This window comes from Aptenodytes forsteri, unplaced genomic scaffold (genome assembly GCF_000699145.1).
Source record: "Aptenodytes forsteri isolate BGI_AS27 unplaced genomic scaffold, ASM69914v1 Scaffold146, whole genome shotgun sequence".
In the NCBI taxonomy this organism is placed as follows: domain Eukaryota; kingdom Metazoa; phylum Chordata; class Aves; order Sphenisciformes; family Spheniscidae; genus Aptenodytes; species Aptenodytes forsteri.
The window spans coordinates 2534120-2560242 of record NW_008795128.1 but is presented as its reverse complement, the minus strand read 5'-3'; the positions used below and the strand labels follow the sequence as shown (position 1 = coordinate 2560242).

The window sequence follows — 26123 nt, the reverse complement described above, 5'->3', positions numbered from 1 at the left end:
GTTTGTGTCGGTAATTTTGCATTATAATTATAACTTTTTGTTTGTTTGTTTGTTTTGGTTTTTTTGTTAGTCCCTTTTGGTTCTAAAGTGGTTTCCTTCTTTTCCACTTACCGGCATGAATCAGTGTGTAACTCGGTGCTGGTGGCATTGCCAGGTGAAATGGGGGGAGAGCAGTGTCGGGCAGGACCCCCCAGCCCCTCTGCAGGAGGCAAGGAGCAGCGGGAGGAAGGCTCAGGGAGGTGTGCAGGCCTGGCAGGCTCAGGGAAAAGAGCCAGTTTCCCAGGGGGAACTGGCCGATGGGATCACAGGCTCTGGAACCCACTGGAACAAAGCACAAAATAAGACCAGCACATTGAAACCAAATCCCTGAGGAGACAGGGCGAAGGACTTGGCTACTCCCCTTGGTAAGCCTTGCACCTGCCTGGTGGAGTGTGCCCTCGTGTGCAGCTCGTTCCCCTTTTAGCAAGTACTGACTGTCCAGGTAGCTGGGAGCTGGACGAGGCTAGTTCCTAGTTCAGCGCTTTGCAAACAGCTCTTCTTTCCTTGCTGCCAGAGGTGCCACCCTGCCTTGTAGTTTTACACTGGGTGCTGTGCAGAGCTTGGCCAGAGATACAGCAAAAGAAGAGGGAGGCTTCTTGCTTGTTCCCTTCGCAGGGACAGCAACAGAACAGTGGAGCAGCTTGAACTACAATATGTGAGAAGCAAAGGAAGCTATTGGAAAAAGCCTGTTGAGTACAAAGATATCCCCTTGCTTGGGATGTTTCGTGAAGTTTCTAGGCTGGGGTCCTGTCCCTTCACACCAGAGCACTTCCTACAGTTGCAGCTTTACTGATGGTAGCAGCAGTGGTAGGTGTGAGGTAGCATCTGATGCTTTAGTTAAGCAGGGGCTGGAGTAGTGCTGTGGTTAGTGCTCGTGAGGGCAGAGCAAGCATCAACACAGCTGCTTGGGTCAGTGAGCAGCCTCTAGAGATGAACCCCAGCTGTAGGAGATGGTGTTCCAGCTCTGCTAATGTGCAGGTATCACAGCTCTTCTGACTTTGAGGGGAGAGGACCAAAGTTTGTAGCATTAAGATACTTAACTGGGATGAAGAACAGCAACAAGCGGCGTGTATGAAGGCATCATTGCCTTCTCTCGCCCAGACAAGGAAGGACTAAATGTGCTTTAGTACTCACTGGCCACTTTCTCCAACACCTCCTGGGCTTAACAGCTTTGGCTGCCCTACTTCCTAGCAGTTTCCTTGCGGATTATCCCTGTCCACAGCTGGAGGCGGCCTTTTTTGTTCTCCATGGGACTAAAGCCAGAAGATCTGTGTACAGGATACGGACTTCTTACTCATGTGCTACTGTTGACTGGATCAAAGTGTGCCCTGGAATAGAGCTGACGTCCCAAAAATCCCAGTAGAAAGATGCCTACACAAACAGAAGTGCTTGTGTGAACAACAGCCCTCAAGCCACTGGTGAGACTGGGATCTATGGCTATTGCTGTTTAATATCTTAGTAGAGTTAGAAGAAGGTAGTGGGTAGTTATTGTGTGTTGTGTTAGTGCTTTTGGCATTTAGAAGCAGCTGCATAAACTTGGGACACTGTGTGCATTGTACCTACTGGCCATGCAAAATGTCTGTCAGGTAAGAATATTGGAAATAGTTGAACCAGGAAACATCACAACTGTAATATTTTTCTTTTCCTAAGTAAATCAAATGGAGAGGCAACATCCAACAGCAGGCTAAATTCTGGAGCCTCCCAACAACACATGCCTGCCAAGCTGCTTTAAACATGTCCAAAATATGATACTAAGCAACTAAAACTTGCATTTAAGGGAGCCTTCCTGTTCAGGTGGAAGAGTTGGGCTCTAAGAGGGAAACAGTTTCCCTGTGAGGCCGGAAATGATCAAGTGCCGCCTGGAGAATATCACGAACTAGACCGAGCGGTGCTGCGCGTGGGAGCTGGAGCGTGGTACGCTGCGGCTGTTGCTCTCACCCTGCACACCACCTGCATGGGCAGCTGCAATGGCTTCAGTACAGCACTTCGGCTGTAGTTGTTGGTATAGGTACGTGAAGCTTGATTCTTTGTGTTTTGGGGGTCACATGAATGTATACACAGACTGACCGTTGGTTTTGGGGGGGTGGGAAATTGTGTTTCTAGGAAAGACAAGTAAAACTGACCACAGCAAAAGCAATCTTGCAGAAGAAGGAAATGGAGGGTTTTCTTAATGCTGTCCTCCTATCTGTGTTGGCCACAGGTCCTAGGAACTTCGTTATGACTCTGGGTCTGTAGACGGCTGCTTGATTAGCATACCTTAAAATGTCATCCAGCAGGTGAGAGAAATGAGTTACTGCACTATGTCAGAGCAGTTCTCCGAAGACTTCTTGATGGTTAAATTAGGTGGGAGGGTGGGGGAAGCAGTTACAGCTTTCCAAAGGAGCTTTAAATCAGGTGAGGTCAGATTCCTCTGGTCCCCTGCTTAGCAGCTGCCTCTGCAAAACTTAGAACAGTGAGCTAATTCTAGTTTTGCCAGTCAATGTCTTCTGCTCCAACATAGAGCAAAGCCTGAGGGAGTGGCCATGTAAGAGATTTCATGCTACTTGGTACCTAGTCCTGAAAGGGGACAGATGAAGCTGTTTTATTTTTATGCTTCTTGCTCCATCTTGCTATAAATGGACCATGTAGAAAGTGTGGAAGTGGACTGGGGCTCTACCTCTTCTATAACTAAATGAGAAGGGGCAAATGGATGCCCCTGCCTGGCAATGGCTACAAAAAGGCTGTGGTCCCTGGCATGGTCCCTTCTCATCAGCAAGGTGCTGCGGGAGAAACATGGCCAGGCCCACTTGAGGAGGTGAGTTTGGAGGAGGTGAGGTCTAGGAGGGAGTTTCTCAGGGCAGCTTGAGGATGGAGCCCAGGCAGAGCATCTGCAGTGCTGCCAGAAACCAACTGTGGCTGGTTGTTTTCGCTCTGTTGTGAATGGGGGGAAAGGGAGGAAAATGCTGAAACGTTTGTACAGAACTGCTTCGCTAAGGACAGAAGCGCTGGCATCACAGATGCAGGTGGCAGTTGAGCATATAATTTGGGATCAAAAGCCTGAGGCATCACTTCAGGCTCTGCTACTGATCTGCTGAGAAAAAACTCCATCTCCACAGGCCTCAGTTTCCTTATCTGTTAAATTGTGAGAAAGGCCTTGGACTGACATCATCTCCCAAGGGAGACTGCAATGAATTACCTGCATTTGTATAATATTGTGCAGGGTTGGGAGTCATGTTCCCCAGAGGTTTGTCCTCCGAGCAGGCAGAGGCCAGGACTAAGGCTGACCCCTTTCTCTGCCAGAGATGGACCCAAACCCTTGCATTCACAGAGCCCTCGCTTTTGAGGGTGAAGAAAGCTCATCATTCACATAACTCCCTACATTGCCTTATTTATGTCTAACCAAGAGCTGACAAACTGGAGCTGGTGACAAAGGAGAGGCTCTGTCTGTCCTAAGCTGGCCTCTCCTTTCTGGTCAAGGGTTTTTACTTGGGGTGGGGGGGCAGGAGAGAGTGGGACACTTCAGTTTATACCTCATTTTAGCTGCTGTACCTGAGTTTATTCTTTCTCCTCTGGTAAGAAAGTGACTGTACATAACACCAAGTGAAAATTAAAGCGGTTTCACTTCACTGTCACGATATCTTTCTTTTATTTTTTATTTTTTTAAGAAACGCACACAAAAACCGTGCAGAGAGTGCTTCAGGCTTGTGTTCTGGTTTATATTACCAAAAAAAAGAATTCCTTTCAATATAAAAAAGCATTACAGTAGGGAATACAGGATAAATTAGCTCCACTATCTAATAAAAAGAACATTTACAGTTTTTTAAAATAGATTTCAAACATTATTTCACACGCAGCCCTTTTCCCAGGCATTCGTGACAGTCATTTGAGCATTAAATAACAGCCGGGAGGCAGGGGCGCCAAGAGGGGCTGTGGGCTCGCAGGCAGAGGCTGCTCTCTACTACTTACATCCAAGGTTCTTGGGCTGTGGTCACAGTGCTACAGTGAAGGAGGCAGCAGCATGGCAGCTCCCTCTGGTCCCCAGCCTGCCCAGAGCTCTCCAGCAAGCAGTGAATCTAGCTTGAGCCCCTGACCCCAAAATATTCACCAGAGCTGTTAAAAACAAATATAAAAATACAGTTGCTTCTCCTGCCTACTGTTCTGAAAACTATTGTACAACAGAGGGGGCAGCCACATAACCAAGGGACAAAACCAACAAATTTACATGCTTTGCCATACACCAGGAGTCTGCTTTCTGGCCTTGCTTGCTCATTAAATTCCCCCGAGGGAAATTCTTTTTGCCTGTTACCAACTTCCACAGGTCCTCTCAGACTTCCACGTATCTTTACAGCTATCTCCAGTTCTTGTTTAAAATGTGCTGCTGGGCCGTTGCTGGGGTTTCAAGCTGTGTTCCCAGTGGCACACCGGCCAGCTGCAGAGGGATGTGAAGTCTTCATCCAGAAAAGAGCAATGGGGGATCAGACAAAGTAAGAGAGGAGAAACAACTGTGCAAAGGCCAGAAGAACAGACGAATAAGAGATCTTTTTGAAGATACAGGGACAACCATTAGGGAAGAGGGAAAGCAAGAAAGCTAAAAACAGACAAAGCAATGAGTACAGAATTAGGAAAGCCAAAGAGAAATAAGCCTGCAGAGATCCTACTTCAGGCGTGTATATTTATCACTTAGCGCTCTGGCTGCTTTGTTCTGGTTCCCCCAATGCTGACAGTTTTTCCCCCATGCAGAAAAAGGCTTTAAGGCTTTTTTTTTTTTTTTCTTTCAGCCACCCACCACGCACAAATCGGTGTATTTGCCTTCCAGGCTCTGACCTGAGACAGCCAGGCCTTTGCATAATAAACTGAGGGGAAAGGAAAAAATTGGAGGCTGGGGAGGCAGTTCTGCTTCTCTTGCTCACCTCCAGCCAAATTACCATCTCTGCTCATGGTTTTGTTCCTCCCCTGGGAATTGGCCTCCCAGAACAGTCACTGACACCAGCTCCTGAGGCAGAAGCGGAACAGATAAGCTCGCCTTCTGCTCGGCCTGTTCCCTGCAAGACTAGTAGATGCAACAAATTTTTCCTCTCTTAAGTGCAGCACCTGCTGTTGGGTACAAATACTGGTGGTTTTTGGCTAGCAAAACTGTTTTCCTTCATTAAACAACAGACCAGAATTTAATGCTAAAATGCCTCATTAAAAGCAGATCCAGAGGGAAATAGTTTAGAAAAGCTTTCCACGAGGTTTAATGCAACATCTGAGGCCGCTCAGCAGCCCTGGCCTCTTATTCCGTTGCTGGAATATGCTGACTGCGGCATGGGGGGGCTGCAGCTCTACCTGCCTGGGCCCTCTCCTGCTGATGAGCAAACTGTTGTTCTCGAATGAAGCTTGGAAAAGCTCTAATGCCTCCTTCCTGTTCCTTAATATCCTGATTCCCCAATCTGGACATTTAGCCAGCATCATTGTCTATTATGGACCAGTCTTTCTGCTGCTTTCCTTCCTTCCCTGTAGCCTGTGCAGTGCCACTGGGAGAGCTGAAGGGACACAGCCCCAGTGGTGTAAGCCAGGCAAGGCGCACCTGCTGCTGCCAGACCTGGGCACAAGGTTACTGCTTGGCTCCTCGCTGCTGCCTTCTGCCCCCTCTCCTTCCTTGCCAGTGGTTACAGCCTTTAAAGGGGCTGGTTTAAGCCTATATAAAAGTGTTCCATAATCTGAGCCTATAAAATCTGTAAAAAGACGTAAGCTAAACAAGAAACCACAGCCCCTTCTGTCCTCCCTCAAGCACAATGAGTTTGGGGTCAGGGAGTGACCAGATGAACAATTAAGGCAACAGGGATTTAGGCTTCCAGAGGAGAGAAACCAGTGACCTGTCTGGGTCGATAACCACAACCACTGGAGCAGTGGCTGGAGCGGTTTGGCTGCACGCTGGCTGCCTGCCTGGGGCCTCAGCAGTTCCACCTTAATCTCTGACCAAGGTCCAGTCCCAGACATCTTTCTCAAGTTCACTTCCAAATGATTAAGTAGATGATACGTTAGTTAAATGTCAAACTAACTCAATGGAGGAAACACTCTCAACTAGCAGGCAGACTAAAACAATTCTGACTTGATGCTTTCGTCATGAGCCCATGTGAGGATCTCAGGGGAAAATCTCTGAGCAGAAATGATACCACAAGACTGTTTCAGGCAAACAGCATGGGAGCGGCTGACAAACCTCAGCCTCCTCCATCCAGCACCATGCCTGGAACTCCCCTTAGGGCTGGAAAGCATGTAGGAATCCACTGCAAATATTTATGCTAACAGAGCACCACAAATCGTTTTTTGCAAGTATGAAGGGAGAGGCAAAGGCCGACAAGATTTAAACACTATTTCCTCCCCTTCTCAGGAAGGCGGCAGTATCAATGATTCTTGACCAGAGCCGTTATTTTTCCCAGGAGATGGGAACACAGCAAGGAACCATTTGCCCTCTTTCTTTTTCACAACAAGGAACAGTAAATCTTAGTAAAAACAGAAAGGCAGGCACCAAACTCTTGACCATCAGCCAGCCTTAGCTGAGTCCCATTGCTAAGTGAGACCATGCTGCCCCTGCTTGGGGCTCCAGAGAAAAGCCAGCCTCACTGAAGTGCCTGACTTCTCTGACAAGTTTCAGGTGACGGGCAAAGCTTCCACTGAAGAACGTGTGTTTTCATTCTGTGGCTGGGTGTTAAAGCCAGAATCGCGCGAACAATGACTACCTACTTCTGAGATGAGCCACCACTGCTTGTTTCAAACCCACCTGGACAGTCACAGACTTTGGCCAACCTGTTGCCTTATCCAACCCCTGTGTGGCTGTTCTTCAGTCCTTTGCTGTCATAAAGTTACGAACGGTAGGCACGGCCTTGCAGGAGAGGCAGATGTGCTCATCCTCCTGCTCCCCCCGCCGGCTCCGTCAGTCTCTAGTGCAATCAGCTGCGCTGGGCTCCTGCTCCACGGCTGCTGCGGGTGGCTCTGGGCAAGGGTCCGGTGTACAGTGTAGTGCACATCACCTCAAAGTTCCAGCCCCTGAAGTACAATCCTTTTGGTCATTCATATATTACAACCCTCTTTTTTTTCTTTTTTTCCCCCTACCCCATTTTGTTAAAAAAAATAAAGTTTTTTGGGTGTTTTCAGGTTTTGTTTCTTCTGATTTTCCTTCTTTCTTCTGAGCACGTGGGGAACGTGGTGGTTCACGGGCCACCTCTTACTGGATCCCTCGAAAGAGACACATGGCAAAGATCATGGCAAACAGCTGGGAAGGGGGGGAAAGAAGAGGGCAAAAACAAAACAGAGAACCACGAGAGTCAGCTGCATCTTCTAGAAGATCAGCAAAGCCCTCCCTGGCCCTAGGACCACTCCCGCCTGCCCAGCAGTCAGTGGCGCAGCGAGGGGGACCCTTCCCACCACCCAGGGGAGGCTGTGGCAAAACTTTTTTTTTTGTTCCTGAAGGTGATCCCTCCCTTCCTTCCCTTGTCCCCCGAATTGTTTGTGGCTACAGCAGCAGCCTGGCTTCATTCCCAAACTGCCCTTGGTGTTGCAGGGGAGCAGGCTCCGTGGTCCCTGCTCTGCACACCATTCCCACTGCCCAGAGCAGGCACAGCGGGGCCTTCATGGGGGCTGCTGGGGCACTGCCCAGCTCCTTCTCCTCTGCACGGGACAGGGCACTGGGGAAAGCACCCGGCCTTGCCCCAGCAATGCTGCAGGGACACCACTTCTGGGCTAATGCTGTGTCTGGTGGAAGCCCGTTCCTCAGAAACATCACCAAAGAGCCAGACGCTAATGCTGGATAACGGAGATGCTCTGGAGCCAATACAATTTCAGGCTCTAAACATAAGTTTTTAAAGCAAAGGCACAGTTTGAACACGTTAACCAAGTGGCAGATTAGTCAGCTTGCTGGGGTGCTGCTGCACTAAGGGCAGCGACTGTGTGGAGCCCTGGGGCAGGCAGTGGGTCCCCGAAGCCCCTGTGGCCAGCGTGGCAGGGTGCGAGCTCTGCAGCGGGCCCAACACGAGGCGGCACTGCAGGCTTGCAGCACTGCAGGTGTGCAGCACCGGTTATTTCCCTGCCTTTTGTGGCAAAGGACCAAGCACCCGACTCTTTCTAGGCAATTAAAACCACAAGTTGATAACCTGCTTGCACTTTGCAGGAGCAGCTTCCCCTGGCAAGGGGGAGCACCTGCCTGTTTGCCTCGCTGCTGGACATCTACCGACACTTGTTTTTCTTCTAGTCGCACAACAGTAAGTACCTCAATGGCCAACACTCCAATGGCAAGGGCTCCTGCAAGGTACACATAGGTCTCAAAGGAGTTCAGGATCACAGTGTAGCAGCCCTAGGAAGGACAAAACGTGGTGAGACACACCTGAGCAGCACATTGCACTGTTCTCACAGCACAGCCCTCATTAGTACAAGAGGTGCTCTCAGATCCAGGCACCACAAGCACGGCTCCCTCTCACCCCCTCACCCAGCCCCACAGCACAGGAGGCAGAGACCCACAGGACAGCGCCAGGGAGGGGAAGGTTTTGCTGTAGTGGCATGGGAGTCGTTCACACCCACAACCCCTCACTGACCACGAGGAACTGTGTCTTCCTGCAGGGCAGAGAGGAGCAGCACGGGAGAGGCACTCCCTCTGCAAAGGACAGAGACTAAGCACAGAGGAAAGGACCCTCAGGGCAGATGACAGACAGACCAGGCTGGCTAGGGATAAGGACGATTTATTTAAAGCCAAGGCAGGAGACTCTTGAATCCTCTCTCATAGCCAGCAGCTCTTTCACACCCCAGGACCTTTTCTCTGTGCCTTCACCCAAAGGAGCATGGATGAACACCTGCTGACCTTCTGGCTATAGGAGAATTAATTTCATTAAGAACTCAGGGCCATGCACTACAGCAATCCTTCCACTTATGCAGCATAGCCACCATTATCTTTAATGTAATTTATTATTGCTCATACAATAAACAGCAGGTAGATCTTCCGCAAAGGTTTCAGGATGTTTCTGGAAATCACCAGCTTATCCTGGCCTCAGTTCTCCCAGCCTAAAATTCCAACTCACCAGCAAATTTCCACAAATAGGTCACACGTAAAGAGAAACGTAGATTGGAGTTTGTCCAAAGTAGCTCTCCTCCCCACTGAGCATATACTTCACACATACACGTTTAATCCCATCCATGCTGCTGGGATGTTTCAATCACCTGATTTTTTACTTCCACCCAAAAAGAAAATGTCTGAACTGCAAAGACAGCACAACAGTTACGTACTGGTGTCCATGACAGACCCTGCTCACTGCGAGTGAGACACAACCAGAGGAGAGCGAGGGAGAGCACAGAGGGGACCCACTCATGAGGCAGTCCCAGGGAGTGCAGACTTTTGGGGCAGTAACCAAGCTGTTAAAACCACACTCTTGTCAACATAAGACCGCTCAGCAGCAGCCCTGTTCCGGCCACATTTCAGCCCAATTTTCAGGGAAAAGCATCCAGCACAGCAACAAAATGTTTGGGTGCTTGCCAGAACTCCAACCTTAACCCAACTTCCAGCATGCCCCGCTCAGCTGGCTACAAACGGGGATGAGCACAAGGGCAGCCAGCACTGTCCTACCAGCACGGTGTCCCAAGAGCCTGACTTTGCTCCAGGAATATGCCTGCATTCAGCCATCAGTTGCTTGGGAGTGTCTCTCCCATTTTACAGAAGTGCCTCACTGTGTGCTTGATGACATTCGTTGTGCACACTCCTTCTTCCACCAACACTCTGCCATGACAAGGGCTCACAGGAAACCTTCCCTTTCCATAGAAGTGGCAGGCCTCAGCTTCACCACTTAGGGAAAGCTAAATCTGTTATCTGCTTTAACCCTCTTTCTCAAAATCCATTTCTCTTTCCCTCCCTGCTGTTTTTCATCTCTCTCCTCTCTCTCTTTCCCATCTACTCACAGCAATCAGACCTGGCAGAAGCAGTACAGTGCTGTCTGCTATGATCTCTCACCCAGAGTGCCTTTGCCAACCATGTCCAGGTGCTGGGCAAGGAACAGCTCACACGCTGCTTCCAAGCTCCTTTACTCTCTTTCACAATCTGCTATCAAGTGCTGAAAAGAGGACCACTGCTTAGTCTGGAGAGAAAAGGAGGCTTGTACGTATACGGTTAGTACAGAGCTCAGCTGGCTTATTAATGCTGAGGCGAACAGAGTCAGGAACTTTGCTAGAAAGTTTCTTAAACTTCACATCTTGGTGACAATGTAAGGAAATATGACTGTAGTATCAGTGTCAATGACATTATGCTGAACTGTCTTGCTCCAGTATAGTATGGGGAAAAATTGCCAAGTCGAGAGGCCTGGCAAAAGAAATACCCTTTTTCTACTGTAAATAGTAAAAGAGCAGAGAAATGCAGCTTTCCACACTTCTCTTCCTTGGAAAATGGACATGGTTTCCTGCGGCTGTTTAACCCTCAGTCTCCTGGTTGCATATGTTGCTGATGAAGAGTCTTTGTGAACTAAACTGAAACCACTACCACAGCCAGTAAGAGCCAGATCCATCCCATCCTCGCTGACCTGTGCTGGCTTGCTAATTAACTTCTCAGAGATAGTACTAACCTTCAGAAACACAATAAAACTTGATGTAAATTTCCACCCCACCTCTCAATCCCTTGGGAAAACCGTCGTATTTCTGCTGATACAGCACAACGTGGACTTAGCAGCGCAGACAATGAAAGAGGATTTTCAAAATCAGACATACGCCATGACTTCAAACAGCTGTCAGCAGAAGTGTAATTAGGATGTGAGCTACAGTCAGAATGGCATGACCTGCCAGCTTCACTAGCTACCCATGACCACCCCAGCCACCTCTCTGCCCACTGTGAAACTCCTTTTCCTGGTGTTCGGCTTCCCTTACCTGTCGGTTCTGAAACCTCTCGACACCTGTGAGGCAGGCTTCCTTGTTGACAAACATCCCTTCCCGGCTCTGGAGCTCTCGCTGGCAACAAGCCTCCGGTGTCACCTTTTCCAAAGAGGAGTATGGAAGATGAGGAATAGTTTCAAAATCTTCTGGTCCATTCACTCCACAGCAGGCAAACTAGGGAGAGGCACAGAGAAGAAAGGAAGACAGAGTTGCCACCTTGCCCTGAAAGCAGATACGAGAAATCTACCAAAGACCTATTCTTGTAGGGATCAAAGCTTTAGTCAAAGCAGAGACAAAACAACTGTTGTTTCCAAAGAAGTGGGTTGTGCTTGTACCTTGGAGCTTCTGTTTCATTAAAGCCTTTTTATAAAGTCCCACTGTTCCCATGTCACACTGTAGACTCTAAGGTACCACTGGGAATATTGCCATGAACTACACAGGGCTTTGGAGCACATCCAGAATGACTTGCTTGAGATCACCCAGCAAGTCTGTAACAGAGCCAGCAGTACAATCCAGGCTCCCAAACGCCCGTTCTCCCCATAGCTAATGGCCGGGATTGTTGCTGCTCAAAGGCACTGCTAGGTGATTCAAGTAAGGTCCCTTTTTAGGATTCAAGTCAGGTCCTTTTTAAGGATTCAAGTCATACTCTGTCTCCTTTCAGTCAGCAAAAGGAAATGTCTTTATTAAAGTCCTGAATCAGCATGAAGGGCAGCAATCATCTTTTTCTTTTAAGATTAAAATTGACTTTTCATCTGCAGAGCCTGACATCCTACTCCTCACTCCTGAAGAGATACACCATGGGCTGTACTAAGCACTAAGTTCACATGTGTACACACACACACATGCACTGAGAACTTCTTGTAGTAGTTAAGAACAACTCCAATTCCAATGACACAATCGATCTGTAACCTGCCTGATTAGGACTGTAATAACAAAGTCAATTTTAATGGCTAATATTTCTATACTGAAAATATACCATTAGGCACACTCCTGCCTAACCTGCCACTTACCAACTCATTTCACAAGAGCAAACAAAAAGCCATTAGTTAGCACCAGTTTTAGCTGCTGCTGGCTGGGAACAGTTTTGAAGTAGTCTGCAAGGGGAACGGGCCAGGGTAAATGCAGCGATACTCAGCAGCAGACAGCTCCACGGCTTTCTGTGCCCACTGTTTGAAAGCTGGGGGTACCCAGCCAGGTCAAATGCCTCAGGCTCTGGCAAACCACAAAGGCAGACGCAGTCACCAGGAGCGTCTCTCTCAGGACCGATGGCAGCTTGCCTTGAGAAAGACCGTCTGCCAGCCGAATTCTCACCTCCCTCCCACCACTGCCACAAACCCTGGTGCTATGCTTGATGCGACAGGATGGTTGAAGCAGGCTGACCCCAGGCGAGCTGAAGGTGCAGGCTGAGCACCGTGTTGATGGCCGCTGACCACGGGCAGCATGGGACTGGCACGGCATGACTTACTGTGATCATAACAGAGTTCCAGGTGGAAGAGAAGACGTCCGTGTCGTTGTTCCTCAAGTAATGCTTCTTCAGCTCCTTGGTGAAAAACTCTCTGGTCAGCTGAAATGCACAGACAGGTGGTTGGCAAAGGTTACTGCCAACACCTCTTTCCCAAGCACTTCCCAAAGCTCGCTCTTGTGAATGCTGGGGGCTGTTCGGTTGTTTTGGTTTTGTTCTTTTTTTTTGCAAACCTCAGAGGAGAAACATGGGGAAAGCCACTGGCTGAACCATAACTGTATCCAGGGTGAATGGTACTTGTTCGATAAAACTGTTGCTCATGAAAAATCAGGGATTTAATTATATCTATACTTGTAAGCTAATGTTTACATTTAAAGGTTGGTTGGTTTTTTAAATATTCAGCGGTATTTGAAAGTGTTCCGTAAGTTGAAACAGGACTAAAACAGATTTTAGAAATATCTTCAAATCCACACCCACATAGTAGCTTAACTTACTATGCTTCATGAGGTCTGCAATCAAAGCATGATTTTCCCCTCATTTTTCATTTTAAACCAGCTAACTTCCTACTGATGACAGGGGAACTGCTCTGAATTTACTTCCATGTGTGAGAAAGCAGAATCAAGCTCTAATACCAAACTTTCTGGGAATGAAAAGGAAGTTAAAAAACATGTAATGAATATGAAATGTTCAAGTCCACTTACAAATCAGAAAAAAAGACCATTTCCCTGACAATGCTTTAGATTATCTAAACTGACCCACGCACATGAAAAGAAAAATCCTCTTTATATTTCCAAGGTTTAGATAATTTAAACAATTTTTCCTAAGGTCAACAATAAAAACAAATGGAATTTCATTTACTCCTGTTTACATTTACAGTAAAATAGAAAAACTGAACCAACATTTCTGCTCAGAGTCTCCTCAAAAGTTAGACACCTTGAAATTACACTTACTTAGGATCACTCTCTGGAGGACTAGTAAATACACAAACTTAAAAGTCGTCTTAAATCATACTCCAATTCAATCTTTCCGCCTTTCTGTCACTTCAGGATGAAAACTTCAAGGAATCCCCTCTTCAGGTTCCCCAATAGGTCTTGACTTGTGTGGTCCCTTCTCTAAAATACCTTGTGATTTGTGATCCACACAGGCAAAATCTCTCTGCCACTGCAAAGCCTCAGTGAAGGGGGTTGGACTCGGCTGGATACAGCACTGCTCTAGTGTTGCGTATTTGCAGGATCAGAAATTAAGCTGCCTGAAAAAGATCCCTTTTTTTTTTTCCCTGTTGTTCATACAGCACTGCAGATGCAGGAACATATACTGCTACAAGTTGGTTTCAGGTTCTTGATATGCAACGTGAAATATCGCACATACACACACATATGGATGAGATGTATGTGTGGGCACAAAAGCACAAGCACAAAATTGTTTGTTTCCTTTGTAATTCTATCACAAAATTTAAGGAAAAAAAGAGAAGGCTGTGGTGACTCTTTAAAAGATCCCAAATACCACTTAATATTGACTTCTCTTTTACAAATACAAACTAAGGCCAAATTTAACGACTAAATCAATACTGGGTAAAACTTTGTCACAAAGACTTGAATGATGTAGGTAGCTTAATCTCACTACCTTTTAATGAGATATGCTGCTAAGTTCCTAAATCACTTTTATGAGACAGAGATTAACTCATTTTTTGCTTTTGAATGTTAAAATACCAGAGGATCAGAGAGGACTGGCATTTTCCTTCGGGAATTTGGCCCACTGAGGGAAGGTCAGGTTAGAAGATGCTGAAACATGTCCTCGGTGTTCTCCTTTCCTTCCCTTTCTCTGCATACTTTATCCATGCAGCATTCTACCCTGCAGAGACAGCAGCACATTTTTTTGATGCTTGTCTGTTTCTGAAGCGCGGACTTTGAAACTGATATTACCGTTGGTAAAAATCCCAGCCGACTGCCTTTGGCAGGGTCTAAAACAAAAGTCATTTAAATATAAAGTGAAACCTTTATTTTGACAGCAGCAACCCCAGAGGAAATTGTTCAGAGTTTGTGTGCGATTTTTACGAGACTTGGCCTAAAACAAAGCCTAGTCCTGGAAGGGTAAGTTTGCCAGGAAAATAACTGATTCCATTTTGTTGCTCTTAAACTGCTTGTCCTGAGCATCTGAAGTTCAGAAAAATGTAAAAAAAAAAAAAAAAAAAAAAGGATCAGCAGAAGCATCTTTCTTCTTTTAAAAAATTGCTGACAAAGGAGGATAAAAGTCAGCAAGACAGTCCTACTCACATGCCCACGGCCCCCCTCTCACTGAAGCTAGTAACGGCACTGATGAGATCTGTGCACATCGGAGTACTATGGCAAGAACTATTCAGAAGGGAGCAAAGGACCTACTAATAAAACTAGATCTTCGCACACACTTCTGACAACACACGTATCAGCCACAGTCATGAACAATAAAGAGCTATTCAGCTGTGTTTTTCTTCTAGCTGTTCTGGGGGGAACATCTCCAATACAGAAGAAGCACATGCATGCATATATCATTTACATGCCAGCGAATGAAGGGGGACTATTTTGTCACACGGGTTCAAAAAATAGCTTGGCTGGGATTACTCCAGCCAGATGAAGGGGACTTATGAAAAAGAGGGCATTTCTGCACAACACAGGTGTGCCGGCACTGGCCAGGAAGGTCACAGCCTTCTCATGCAGCACTGTGTTCAAGAATACTGAATGCTGTGCAAGAAGCTGGCTTCATGGTGCCTGCTTGGAAAACAGGACACACTCCTGTCCATGTGCATCTGCCTGGAGCACCTTAATGTGTTTGACACAGTACAGTGCTTGTACTGTAGGTACAGTCAGCAGTGCTGCACTTCTCACCTCCACAGTGCCTTCAATCCAAGAGACCTCCAGCTGCTCAACTGAGGGACGGACAGTTCACATTCTTTAGTTTTTGCCTTATGTCTGAGGAAACAGAGGTATCAGGAACCAAAGCGACTTGTCTATTAAGTGTCAGAACTGGGGCTAAAAATCCAAACATCCTGACTCCATCCAGAGCCCTGCCACTGGGCTCATCTGTTCCTACCATCCCACTTTCTTGCTTGCTAAGACAATTCACTAAGAAAAAGAGTCAAATACCCCTCCAGGGTTTTTCCCATCCAGACCTCTGAATGGCATATAAGGAGCAATTCCTGTACATAAGTCAAATCGCTCTTTCACAGCCTCTCTCTATTGTTCATGGAAGACGTTATTTTATGGGGGGGTCTTCTTGATGAAAAAGGGTTCTCCACCCTCCAAAACCTCCTTTACAAAGGAAAAGAAACTCTGGTACTCCCATAGCTGATTAACAACAGCCTTCCTCTTCAGAGACTGCTTTTAAACAGTTCATTGGGAGTGCAACTGGACTTGCAGATCACAGTAGCTCACCATCACTAATACCACATTCACTAACCCCACCACCACACTCTGCTTCACTGACTCTTCCTCTCATGTCAAATCTCAGCAGAAAACATCTCTTTTCTCCCTTATTTTTGTCTCTTAAATTCTTTCACTCCTTCAGCTATTAATAATTTAACTCTGTTGAGTGTTTGGGAGCTAGTTTGGATGTAAAACACTACACAAGAGAAAGCTGCACTGAACATTATCTGGAAAGCGAACAGATAGAGCGTATCTTTCTCTTTTGTCTCATTTTATGCACCCAGTGAGGCCACAGCCATATGGAGTGGTGCAATGACCATCACAGGAACCCACTCGGTAAGCTTCCAAGAAGTTTAGGTTGCCTAAATGTGCATTTACCACCACACACCTTGAAAGTAACCCATTTCGCAGGGAAGAGAAAAGCACATCTGAACCTGACCTTAAATTGCTACTGTGAAGAATCCTTCCTGACATGGGGTCACTGAAAGACCACCTCTGTCCCCACGGACACCCTGTCCAGCCATCTAGCGTCACCCTAACCCAAAGATGACAGCAAAATTAGCCACAAGTAGTTACCAAGCCAGAGGAGCTACCACCAAAATATAGAGCAACAGCAAAACAAGAGGGTTTTTTTCAGAATAAACCTGAGGAGAGAACAAACCACAAGAATTTGCAGACTGACTTTAACTTCTGCATAGAGCCATCTCCAGCTATGTTGGGATCTGACATTCTTCATTCCTTCGCATTTAAGCCCTTCCTGTCAGTCATTCTGACAGAGTGGGAAGCTGGTGATACAAATGAGACAAGCTCAAGAAAGATAGAAGTTTTTTCCCCTTCAAGTTTTATCTCACAAAACACCGCCAGATGCCACAGAAGTCTAGAATAACCACTGTGACCTTATCTTGCAAGGTAACTCATCCTCACATGTCCCGCAGCTTCCATGGGAGCAGAAGGTACCGATGCTTTGCCCAGAAGGAAGACGTAAGCAGGCTCCTTGTGACTGAGGGAAGAGGACACAGCCAGCCCTGCAGCCACCCCGTACACAGGACTCGCAGTGAGCCTGGCTAGTTCCTTGTACCTTTTACCAGTTTCCCACAGGGACGGAAGGTGGGAGCAGTCAGCTGCCGGCTGCTCGCCCAGCCCCTGCTCACCAGGGACCACGTTTTCTCTCCGTCGTGAAGCCTGTACCTGGGTCTGCAGGGCAGTTTCTACGTGTGTGGTCTGCTGCTTGTGCTGAACCAAAGGAATTCTCTAAAAACTCCTAACAGCAGATGTGTAATGACCACAACACACCAGACCCCCCATGCTGCAACCTATTTATGGAGCGGTAGCTGTTCCCATGAGGGCATGGTCTCAAAGCCTAAGCTGGAATGGGGCACCCACTCTGTGTACAGAGTGCTGTCCCTTCCTCACTGCCTTCAGATCTGAGGCAAAGACAAAAGACCACCAGCTTATAAAGGGAAAAAGAATCCTCTCACTACCTCTCCCCAAGACCATCCTACTGCACAAACACCACACTGTCTTGCTGTGAGCTTCCTAAGTCTTGATTCTTTGCTTATCAAAATCTTTTTATATGAATAAAATTAAAAGTATGTCCTGGCTCAAGAAAATCATCATTATACATGGCCCTTCTATGCTCATGCCACATTTCTGTCACGTTCAGTACAAGGAATGTGCTGTATGTTCTCTTACTACTGGCAGAGGCCAAATAAACAAAATAAATACTAACAGTCACTAGTGACCACCTCTACTGGCCAATGTTTTTTCACAGCCATCACTCTGAGTCATATTTCAAAGATGGGCTGACTTGAGTAGGATGGACCTAGTTCAGTCAGGCTCTTCTTTGGACACATGGGAACATGAAAAAAATGCACAGACCTTTGCTGGTTAGAGAAACAAATGAGACTGTGCTTACTACTAATGTAGTAAAAGCTTACTACTACCATAGGGGAGGGATGATGGCCATATAATAATATGCGTGGCAGCAGCATACAGAAAGGCTACATCATATGAAGCTGTGGAGAGAAGGACCAGAAACTTGTAAGCAGGGCAATATGCAAGGGACCCTTTGATGAGACTCAAAATGGGACATGGGGAGACTTGCTCAGGGCAGGTCAGGAGAGATATCTTACAAGCAGCATTGAGAGGAATCTGGTGAGCATCAGAACATGAAAATTCAAGAAGGGATATGATTAGAAGATGAACAAGAGAGTTTTTGCACTGCAGAGCAATGGCTCTGTTGGGCAAACAGGAGGTTTCACTATTAATATTAAACACATGCTACACTGAAAAAAGAAAAGAGTTGCTTTTAACCTTAGTGTGACTTTATTATAAAACTTCTTTCTGATGGAATGTGCAGCTGGTTTGGCTGCAAAAGAACCAGGAAGACTCTAAAAACTGCAGGATTTAAGTAGTCCCCCAGTGTATATCTCCTGTGTACATAAACCATCCACCCTGCACATGCCAGGTTAGTTAGCATTCACTGGCTTGCTGGCCGTTCGACAGACTGAGGGTAGTAACGAATCAGGTTTGTTGGTATTTGAAACAAACAGTCGCTCTACAAATGAATCAGCCACCATCTAACACCATGCTCCAGCTGGGTACAATCCCACTGGAGTTCAGACTTTGTCCACCGTTGGATACTTACATTTTCTCTGAAGATAAAAGCCAGGATTGCAGCTGAAAGCTCCGCCAGGAAGATTAACAAAATAAACATGAAGAACTGGAAGAGAGAAGATGAAAAAAAAAAAAAACAAAAAAAAAAAAAAAAAAAACCAAAAAAAAAAACAACCACAGACATACCATTAGGTGTGTGCAATAGGTAGTAGAAAGACAGGGTTTTGCTAGTCACTACAGAGATGGAAAAAATAACTGAGGAAACTTTTTTCCCCCTGACAATTAAAAAACCCTATGAGACAGTAACCTGGAGCAGACACAGCCCCTCTCTGATCACCTCACAGGACATGGGAGGCTTGTGACACTTTTGCCTGCTTCTAATGGGTAAAAGGGAATAAGGCTACACGACCCGTAGCATCCCCTGATAAATCTGTACCAGGTTAAAACAGTAAAGCCTGCTTTGATGGAAATAGTTATATTATTGTGTAGATGCTCATACAGGGTTAAACTGTCCTGACACAGGTGTATGCATCATATGCATACACCTACATACGCACACACACCCCACATCACAACATAAACAACATAAACAATTTTAGTGTAGTATGATCATGGCTCATTTTGTATGGAAGGAGGTAGTGGGACATATACTCAAATATTTACACCTATGACCAAAAATGGACTTTTTTCAGAGTATTCTGCATTTCAGGACAAAATTAGCCTTGGTTAATATCCCCCTCCACACAACAGCGTTGCGCTAAGTTAAGTATTAACCATGCAGAACCTCTACAGAAAGTTGATAACACACCATTATAATTTTACTTTGATTATGCAAGCATCATCCATGTCTTGTATAGTATCCAAAGTGTGCATATTCATACCCTTAAATTAAGGGCACACTGCAGACTTGACAGAAAGCAATAGCCAGCAGATTGAGTGTTAGCAAAAGAGAAACAGGCATCCAGTTTGAAGTAAAACCATTACACTTATGTCATCATAATTCTAGGGAAGACAAATGAAAGCAGAGAGGCACGTGGTTGTTCAATTTAAGCTGGAACTGTATTTTCATCCTGTTGCCCTTGCAACCTTCTGCTGCTTCGGTCTAGAAGTCTGGTCTTCAGTCTTACTAAAGGCATCTTGTTTCTGTGATGTTACCAAGCCTGAGCAATTCACCGTGTCTTCACCACCCACCCCACAGAAGTAAATCAGATGCATTTAAGAGGTCTCACCCCCAGAGAGACTGATGTCTTGCTGTGAGGGTGCTGTCCCCAGAACCTTGTCTACCCAGAGCGCTCAGGTACTGTGGAGCATTTCCTGCCTGGGATAAGCGCCAGGACTCCTGCGGGCTCCCACCTCAGACCCTCCTGCCTGGAGGTGGCACAGAAAACTGGTACACAGCTAGAGGTAAAACTCAAATAGAGAGGAAAAGAGTGTTGAAGGGAACAAATCTCCCAGGGCAGGAAAGCACTCACCGACATCAAGCTCAGGACTCAGCCTGTCTTTGGGACCAATTCTCAGTTACACTGATGCCTCATGCTAGTTTGATGCTGCTTCAGTCCATAACAAACAGTAAAAGGAACAGGCAGGGATGTGCCCTCTAACATCCTTAAAACAACAAGTGTTGGTGCAGAGGAACTTCTATGGGAACAGAGCAGAAGGTGGCTAGGCTCACAACCCTCTCCCGAAATCGCATTTATTTCCATTCTTGAAGACAAAATAGTGGGCTTGAGGAACCATAAGTCTGAACTAGATAGAAATCTTTTATGTTCTTATAGCCATAAAGGGAAATCACCATGTGAGAGTCAGCCCTTCTAAAATTCAAGGATCCCAAGAATTAGCCCACAGACTCAATGATGATTTTACAAAACTGAGTGAACGTTTAGAAATGAGCTCAGATTTTGGCACCATGTGAGAAAAACAGGAGTGAACGGATAACCCAGTAAGACCGCATCACATGGAGGGTAATAAACATGTAGTACATGTTACCAACAAAGGTGGTTGAAGCAACAAGTAGAAATAAACACAAGAGAAGTATGGATGGGTTTTTTTGTGTGAGAAGGTTATTGAAGGTCTTTCTGAAACAGAAGGCAGACAGATGGGGCCAGAGTACTATAGTGATCCCCAAGCAATGATTTATAAACAGTGTCTGAAATGCTGTGCACTGTGCATTTCAGTAATGGAGACAGAATTCAAACTACCTGCTTGGAATGGGCACAATGTTGCTTTGTTGTCAATTATCAGAGCTGTAAGTGATTTTTCCCCACTGGAAAAGTGCATGCACCACCCTGTCCCATTTGTCTTCCTGCTTCTGCAGTGGAAACAAAAGAAAAGGAGCCTGGACTCAAATGACAAAACAAGAAGCATCAGATGAGCAGGGACTTCGGTTGCTAACAGAATGCTGTTGCTTGATTTTGCTGAACTAGTTAACTCTGTAATTTATTCCTACTGCTGGAGTTTTCTGTGCGGCTTTTTTTTTTTTCCTGCTCAGAGACTGTTTTGTTTTTAATTTCACCACAGGAGGGCAAAGAACAAGTGATGAGAATGAACGATGCTTTGCAAATTCACATCATCATCCATCAAAGGATCTCAGCATAGTCACTAAGAGGTCTAAGGTGGTGATCAAGTGATTAATCCCATCACCCTGCTAATTGCATTTCATTTACTGATTACTGGGAGACACATGTTCACCCAAGCTCCAGTACAGGTCTGTGCAGAAGTGGAAGCAGCCATTCCCAGATTCTCTCTGATAAGCTTCATTATCATTCCCAAACTGATTTATACTTACATTGTGCAGTCTGCATTACAGATTCGTAACAGTTACTGTAGAAAAAACACGAGCAGCCATTAGGGCTGATGAGAAAAAGAAGATCGATCATCAGTGTTTCAGAACTTGCTCTCATTCTGCATTTTAAGGAGAGTCAAAATCTGCTTATTATGTTTTGCCACCCAAAATTAAATTGATTACTGATATATGAGAGCACTAAACAGGCAACTGATTAATGCATGGGACACAGCAGCCTTACATTCAAATTCACGCTTGGGACCCAACAGTTGACCACCAGTACCCCCCACATCCAAGGTGAACATCCTGAGGAGGGGGGTCTCACATGTTGGTCAAAAATTCTGCCTCAGCTCCTGGTGATGGTTACAGGTTTATCAGAAGCTTCCACAAATCAATGTTTCATGTTTCTTTTTCACAACTCATTTACTGTTCCAGTTTCAGCAATGCTGTTCCAAAAAGAGCAGCAACTGCCTTTAACCCGAAGGACCCACGTTTTCATGCTGAAAAGTTTCAGGGGCTACTGCATCCATTTTACAAGAGTGCAAAATAGGACGTCTGCACTCAAAACTAAGCCAAATGAAGCTAACATGGACTGTTCTTGTTGCAAAGCTGAATTCAGTCCCGTGGTGCAATGTTGTATGCTCAACAGCACTTTGGATTCTGCTTTTTATGGTGTTCTTTTGCAGTCAGAGTGTCTTTAGGACAATCCAGAAGTTATTAAATGTCTGATTTGCAGGCCTATGTTTGTTGCTTTTTGTGAGCCAAGTCCAAATGCTGGGAAATCTAGAAACACTTCACAGCCTTGTGCTTAATGCAGCGTGTTAGGTTCCACAGTGATGTTCTTTTACCAAAAGACAAGCAGCTTAATGAAAAATAAAAGTCCTTGCAAACACAAAAGCCAGAACCTAGAGAACATGCATTTGTGCATCTGTCTTGTCCCCTCTATCTTCTGTTTACATTTGGGCTAAAAGCTTCAAATATACATTATGCATCACTGTGAAATCTCATTCAAGCAGCTCTCTGGCTCATCAATTCTTTAACAACTTTGTAAGTGGACTTGATTTGATCTAGCAACTTCTCCCCAAGTACCACCCCCCAAAGCCTAACACTCTCCATTTTGCAAGGTGTTCCCAGTCTCTCTGGCATGTGCTCATGAATGGTTTGCCTTTTCAATGCCTAAAACTTACTCCCATGAGACTTCTGGATTCACAGATGGTTTATGCATTTGAACATCAGCTGGTGTGGCCCCCAAAAAAGCAGAAATTAGCAACATATCTCTTCTCACTTCGTATCAGCACAGATCCTTGTCCAAGTGCTTCACTGCTGTTGGACATGAGATGGCAGGTTGCTTAACAGAGTTGACTTTGATACCAGAAGCCCTGGAAGACCTGATCAAAGTGGAACACTAATTCCTCATCCAGTAATTACTTCTAGAGTTTCTCCTAGTCCAGGGCATTACTTCCAGCCCATATATTTCTCACATTCCAAGTATAAAATAAAATAATAATAAAAGTAAATAAATAAAGCAGCAGGGCTCAGAACTATCTCTAAGAGTCAGAAAAGTAATAACCACAAAATTGAGTGCACTGGAGTATAACTAAAACACCAGGAGGAACATTCAAACCGTGATGTAACTCTGTGATGTTAAATCAGGAAAGAGCATGGCCCAGAGCTCCTTTCCTCCAGCCAGGTCCCCAATCTGTATGCAGCAGACATGGTCCAAACTGAAAATATTACTCTCCCATTCACTTAAAGTCAATACTTCTCATCAAACATAACTTTTAGTTTCTTAATCTGACAGGGACAGGCTTTGAAGTAACCCCAGGCTCATTGGGCCTGATCCTTTGCATTTTATTAGGTTCCTCTGGGCAGATCTTCACGACTTCACAGGTGATACATTTGGTTTTCTGATTTACTTCTGAGATGAGTCACTAGAAATCAAACCCACAATGGCTTCCAGAAAAGGGCTCTCATTTGCAGGTTATGAATTCAAGGGGTGGGTGAGCCAAGTGCCAGAGAGAATTTCTCTCAGTGAAGTCACGCTCATCCCTACGAAAAAATGGTTTTGCATTCAAGAAAGAGGACTTTCCTGTTCTATTTAAAGTTAGAGACAAGCCTCTTCTGCACCATGAAGCAGCTGTGCAAGATACAACCATAACAAAACACCGTAAGATCAAGATTTAAAAAAAAACAAAGAAGAAAAAAAAAACAAAGCCCCAACAGACCCAGAGGGAGAAACAAAAGGTCACGTTTGACAAAAATGAAAAATAAAACTAATGGTCTTTGTCTTTCAATACATAACTGGTAATGCCTTCCAGTAAGACATAATGGCTGGAAACCCTGCAGTATTAGAACTTATGGTAGAGGTCAAGTGTGACTTATTTGAGAGGCTGGCTCTTTGTAAATAGTACTTGATGACCACACGGGCTGAAATTTAACCCTATCATTCAGGGGAAAATTTGCCCGAAGATAACAAATCTGGTTCATTTTAGGAGCAGAGTAGGCTGCTATTGAGAGCTGCAATGATAGGCCACCATGCAGTTCTGAGCTGGGCATTTCTGCTGGCATGGGGGGCTCCATTACACAGATGCCTTGCTCTACATGTTCCTTATGCTTTGTTGTGAACCACTGAGGAATGAATCCACAAGTGGAGCAGTGGGTTTTGGGTGGCCAAGAGAGGACCATTTTTGGTCACTTTATAAAAGTTAAAAAAAAAAACCCCAAACAACCAAATAGGACCATTTTGAAACAAAGCTTAACAAGGTCAAAATACACTCCCAGACTCCATACCCAACTGGGCTCAAATCTGGTATAGAGAAAAAGCAAATTCTCTGTATTTCTAGCTGTGTGTAAAAGTACTCTAAACCTATTTATTATCTAAGGGAATAATGGCTACGGTAACAGACACCCATTCATGCACTTATCACAGCATGATCTATCCAGTCACCCCCATTCTTGGGAAGCACCATGACTGGGGGGATGATAAACTCCCAACTGACTCTGAACTTTTTGAGACTTGCTGCTCCAGCTGGATACACATAAGTCTATGGGACCCGATGGGATTCGTCCCAGGGTACTTTTCAGCTGGCTGATGTTATCATGGGACCTCTCTCCATTGTTTTTCAACGGTCTTGGGAGTCTGGAGAGGTCCCAGTCGACTGGAAGCTGGCAAATATGGTCCCAATTTTCAAGAGGGGTAAGAAGGAAGACCCTGGTAATTATGGGCCTGTCAGTCTCACTTCAGGTGAGACAGGTAAAATTATGGAGAAGGTCATTCTGGGAGTTATTGAAAAACACTTGAGAGACAACACAGTCATTGGTCATAGCCAACACGGGTTCATGAAGGGAAAGTCCTGCACTTAATTTCCTTTTATGACAAGGTCACCCACCTAAATGACCAAGGAAAGCCAGTAGATGTGGGGTTTTTTGGATTTTAGCAAAGCTTTTGCTACTGTCTTTCACAGTACCCTTCTGGACAAAATGTCCAGCACACAGCTAGACAAGTCCATAATACACTGGGTGAACAACTGGCTGATGGGTTGGACTCAAAGAGTTATAGTAAATGGGGTTACATCAGGCTGGCAGCCAGTCACCAGTGGGGTTACCCAGGGCTCAATTTTAGGGCCAGTGCTCTTCAATGATCTGGACGCAGGAGTCTGATGTACCAGGCCCTCTCCTCCCCTCTCCCTCGGGGCTCCATGTAGAAGAGATGGCACCTCTCCACGCTCCAGGGGCAGGGCCGGCAGACGGGAAAGAAGGGCTCACACTACACTTGGCAATCATCAACTCCTTTATGGAGTGCTGGCAGACCTTGCACAGGCTGGCTGGGCCTCCCTTTCCCACCAGTGGGATATCTGGATGCTTTGCCCCCTCTCAGCTACCGTCGAGCGCAGGGGGCTGTGCCACTTGCAGAAGACAAAGTACCCTAAGCCTATTTATTATCTAAGGGAATAATGGCTACAATAACAGACACCCATTCATGCACTTATCACAGCATCATCTATCCAGTCACCCCCATTCTTGGGAAGCACCAAAAGGCCAACAGAAAATGCAAGGACACTTACAAAAAGCAGGAGGCATTTGTTCTCACGGATGGCACCACAGCAGCCAAGGAAACCCAGCAGAAAGAGCATTGCTCCCATAGCCAGCATGATGTACGCTCCCGTGAAGAGCAGAGGGTTGGCAGCCACTATCTCTCGAAAACCTGTGGGATCCACAATGACCCAGATCCCAACTCCCAGCAGGCACGCTCCTCCCAGCTGTCACGGCACAAGGAGAGGAGAGAGAGGGGAGATAGGTCAACATAAAACAAATGCTGCACAAAAACTGGATTCATTGCTATCTTTTGATCAAAGGTGTTCACTTGGGAGAATTTGTGTTTCTCCATGGCATATATTCTCCGCTGAGCAGGTGACTGTTGACATGCTACTCTGAGTATCTCTTGCTCGCTAAATGAACCATTTGCAACAAAAGCACCTTTCTTCCTTGACACGTCAGTCTACCAACTGTTTACTCCCTCCCTAACGCTGAAAGACAGAGTCTCAAGCTGCTGCCACATCTGTAGGGGACAGCCCAGCGAAGGGGCACACGTGAACCATCCCCACCACAGAGGCCAGGGTGGCTGGGCGCTCCCACCCTTCCTGCCAAAGACAAGAGCAACAGGGTCACTGAGAATGACTCTACATGTGGTAGGAAAATGACTGTGTTTCCTAGTGAAAACCTCAGCAGGGCACCTAGGACTAGAAGACAATTTCTTCTGCCGTTCAAGGATAGACCATGTACACCACTAGTTACAGTTTTCCCTCTGGTCTCCCTTGCCAAGGACAGGAATAACTCAGACAACAGTGACCACTGCGCTGGCTTGCTGAATGTCTGAGCATCTTTGGATGCTGCAAAACCCTCAGTGATTGCTAGTCCAAGCTGAGGGTATACTCTGTACCATGGCAACTTTACCAAATTACAGCCTATC

General features: G+C 45.9%; 1 protein-coding gene across 1 annotated transcript in view; it reads right to left on the bottom strand.

The window, feature by feature from the left end:
• Window positions 1-3645: 3645 nt before the first annotated feature.
• Window positions 3646-26123, bottom strand: part of TSPAN18 (tetraspanin 18) — a 64187-nt gene continuing 41709 nt past the window's right edge. The window contains exons 4-9 of the mRNA XM_009277474.2: window positions 25219-25413; window positions 18404-18478; window positions 12362-12460; window positions 10891-11070; window positions 8264-8347; window positions 3646-7270 (exon numbers count right to left, since the gene is read on the bottom strand). Of these exons, the coding sequence (XP_009275749.1) occupies window positions 7223-7270; window positions 8264-8347; window positions 10891-11070; window positions 12362-12460; window positions 18404-18478; window positions 25219-25413 (681 nt within the window). The 3' untranslated portion in view covers window positions 3646-7222. The remainder of the gene's footprint in view (window positions 7271-8263; window positions 8348-10890; window positions 11071-12361; window positions 12461-18403; window positions 18479-25218; window positions 25414-26123) is intronic.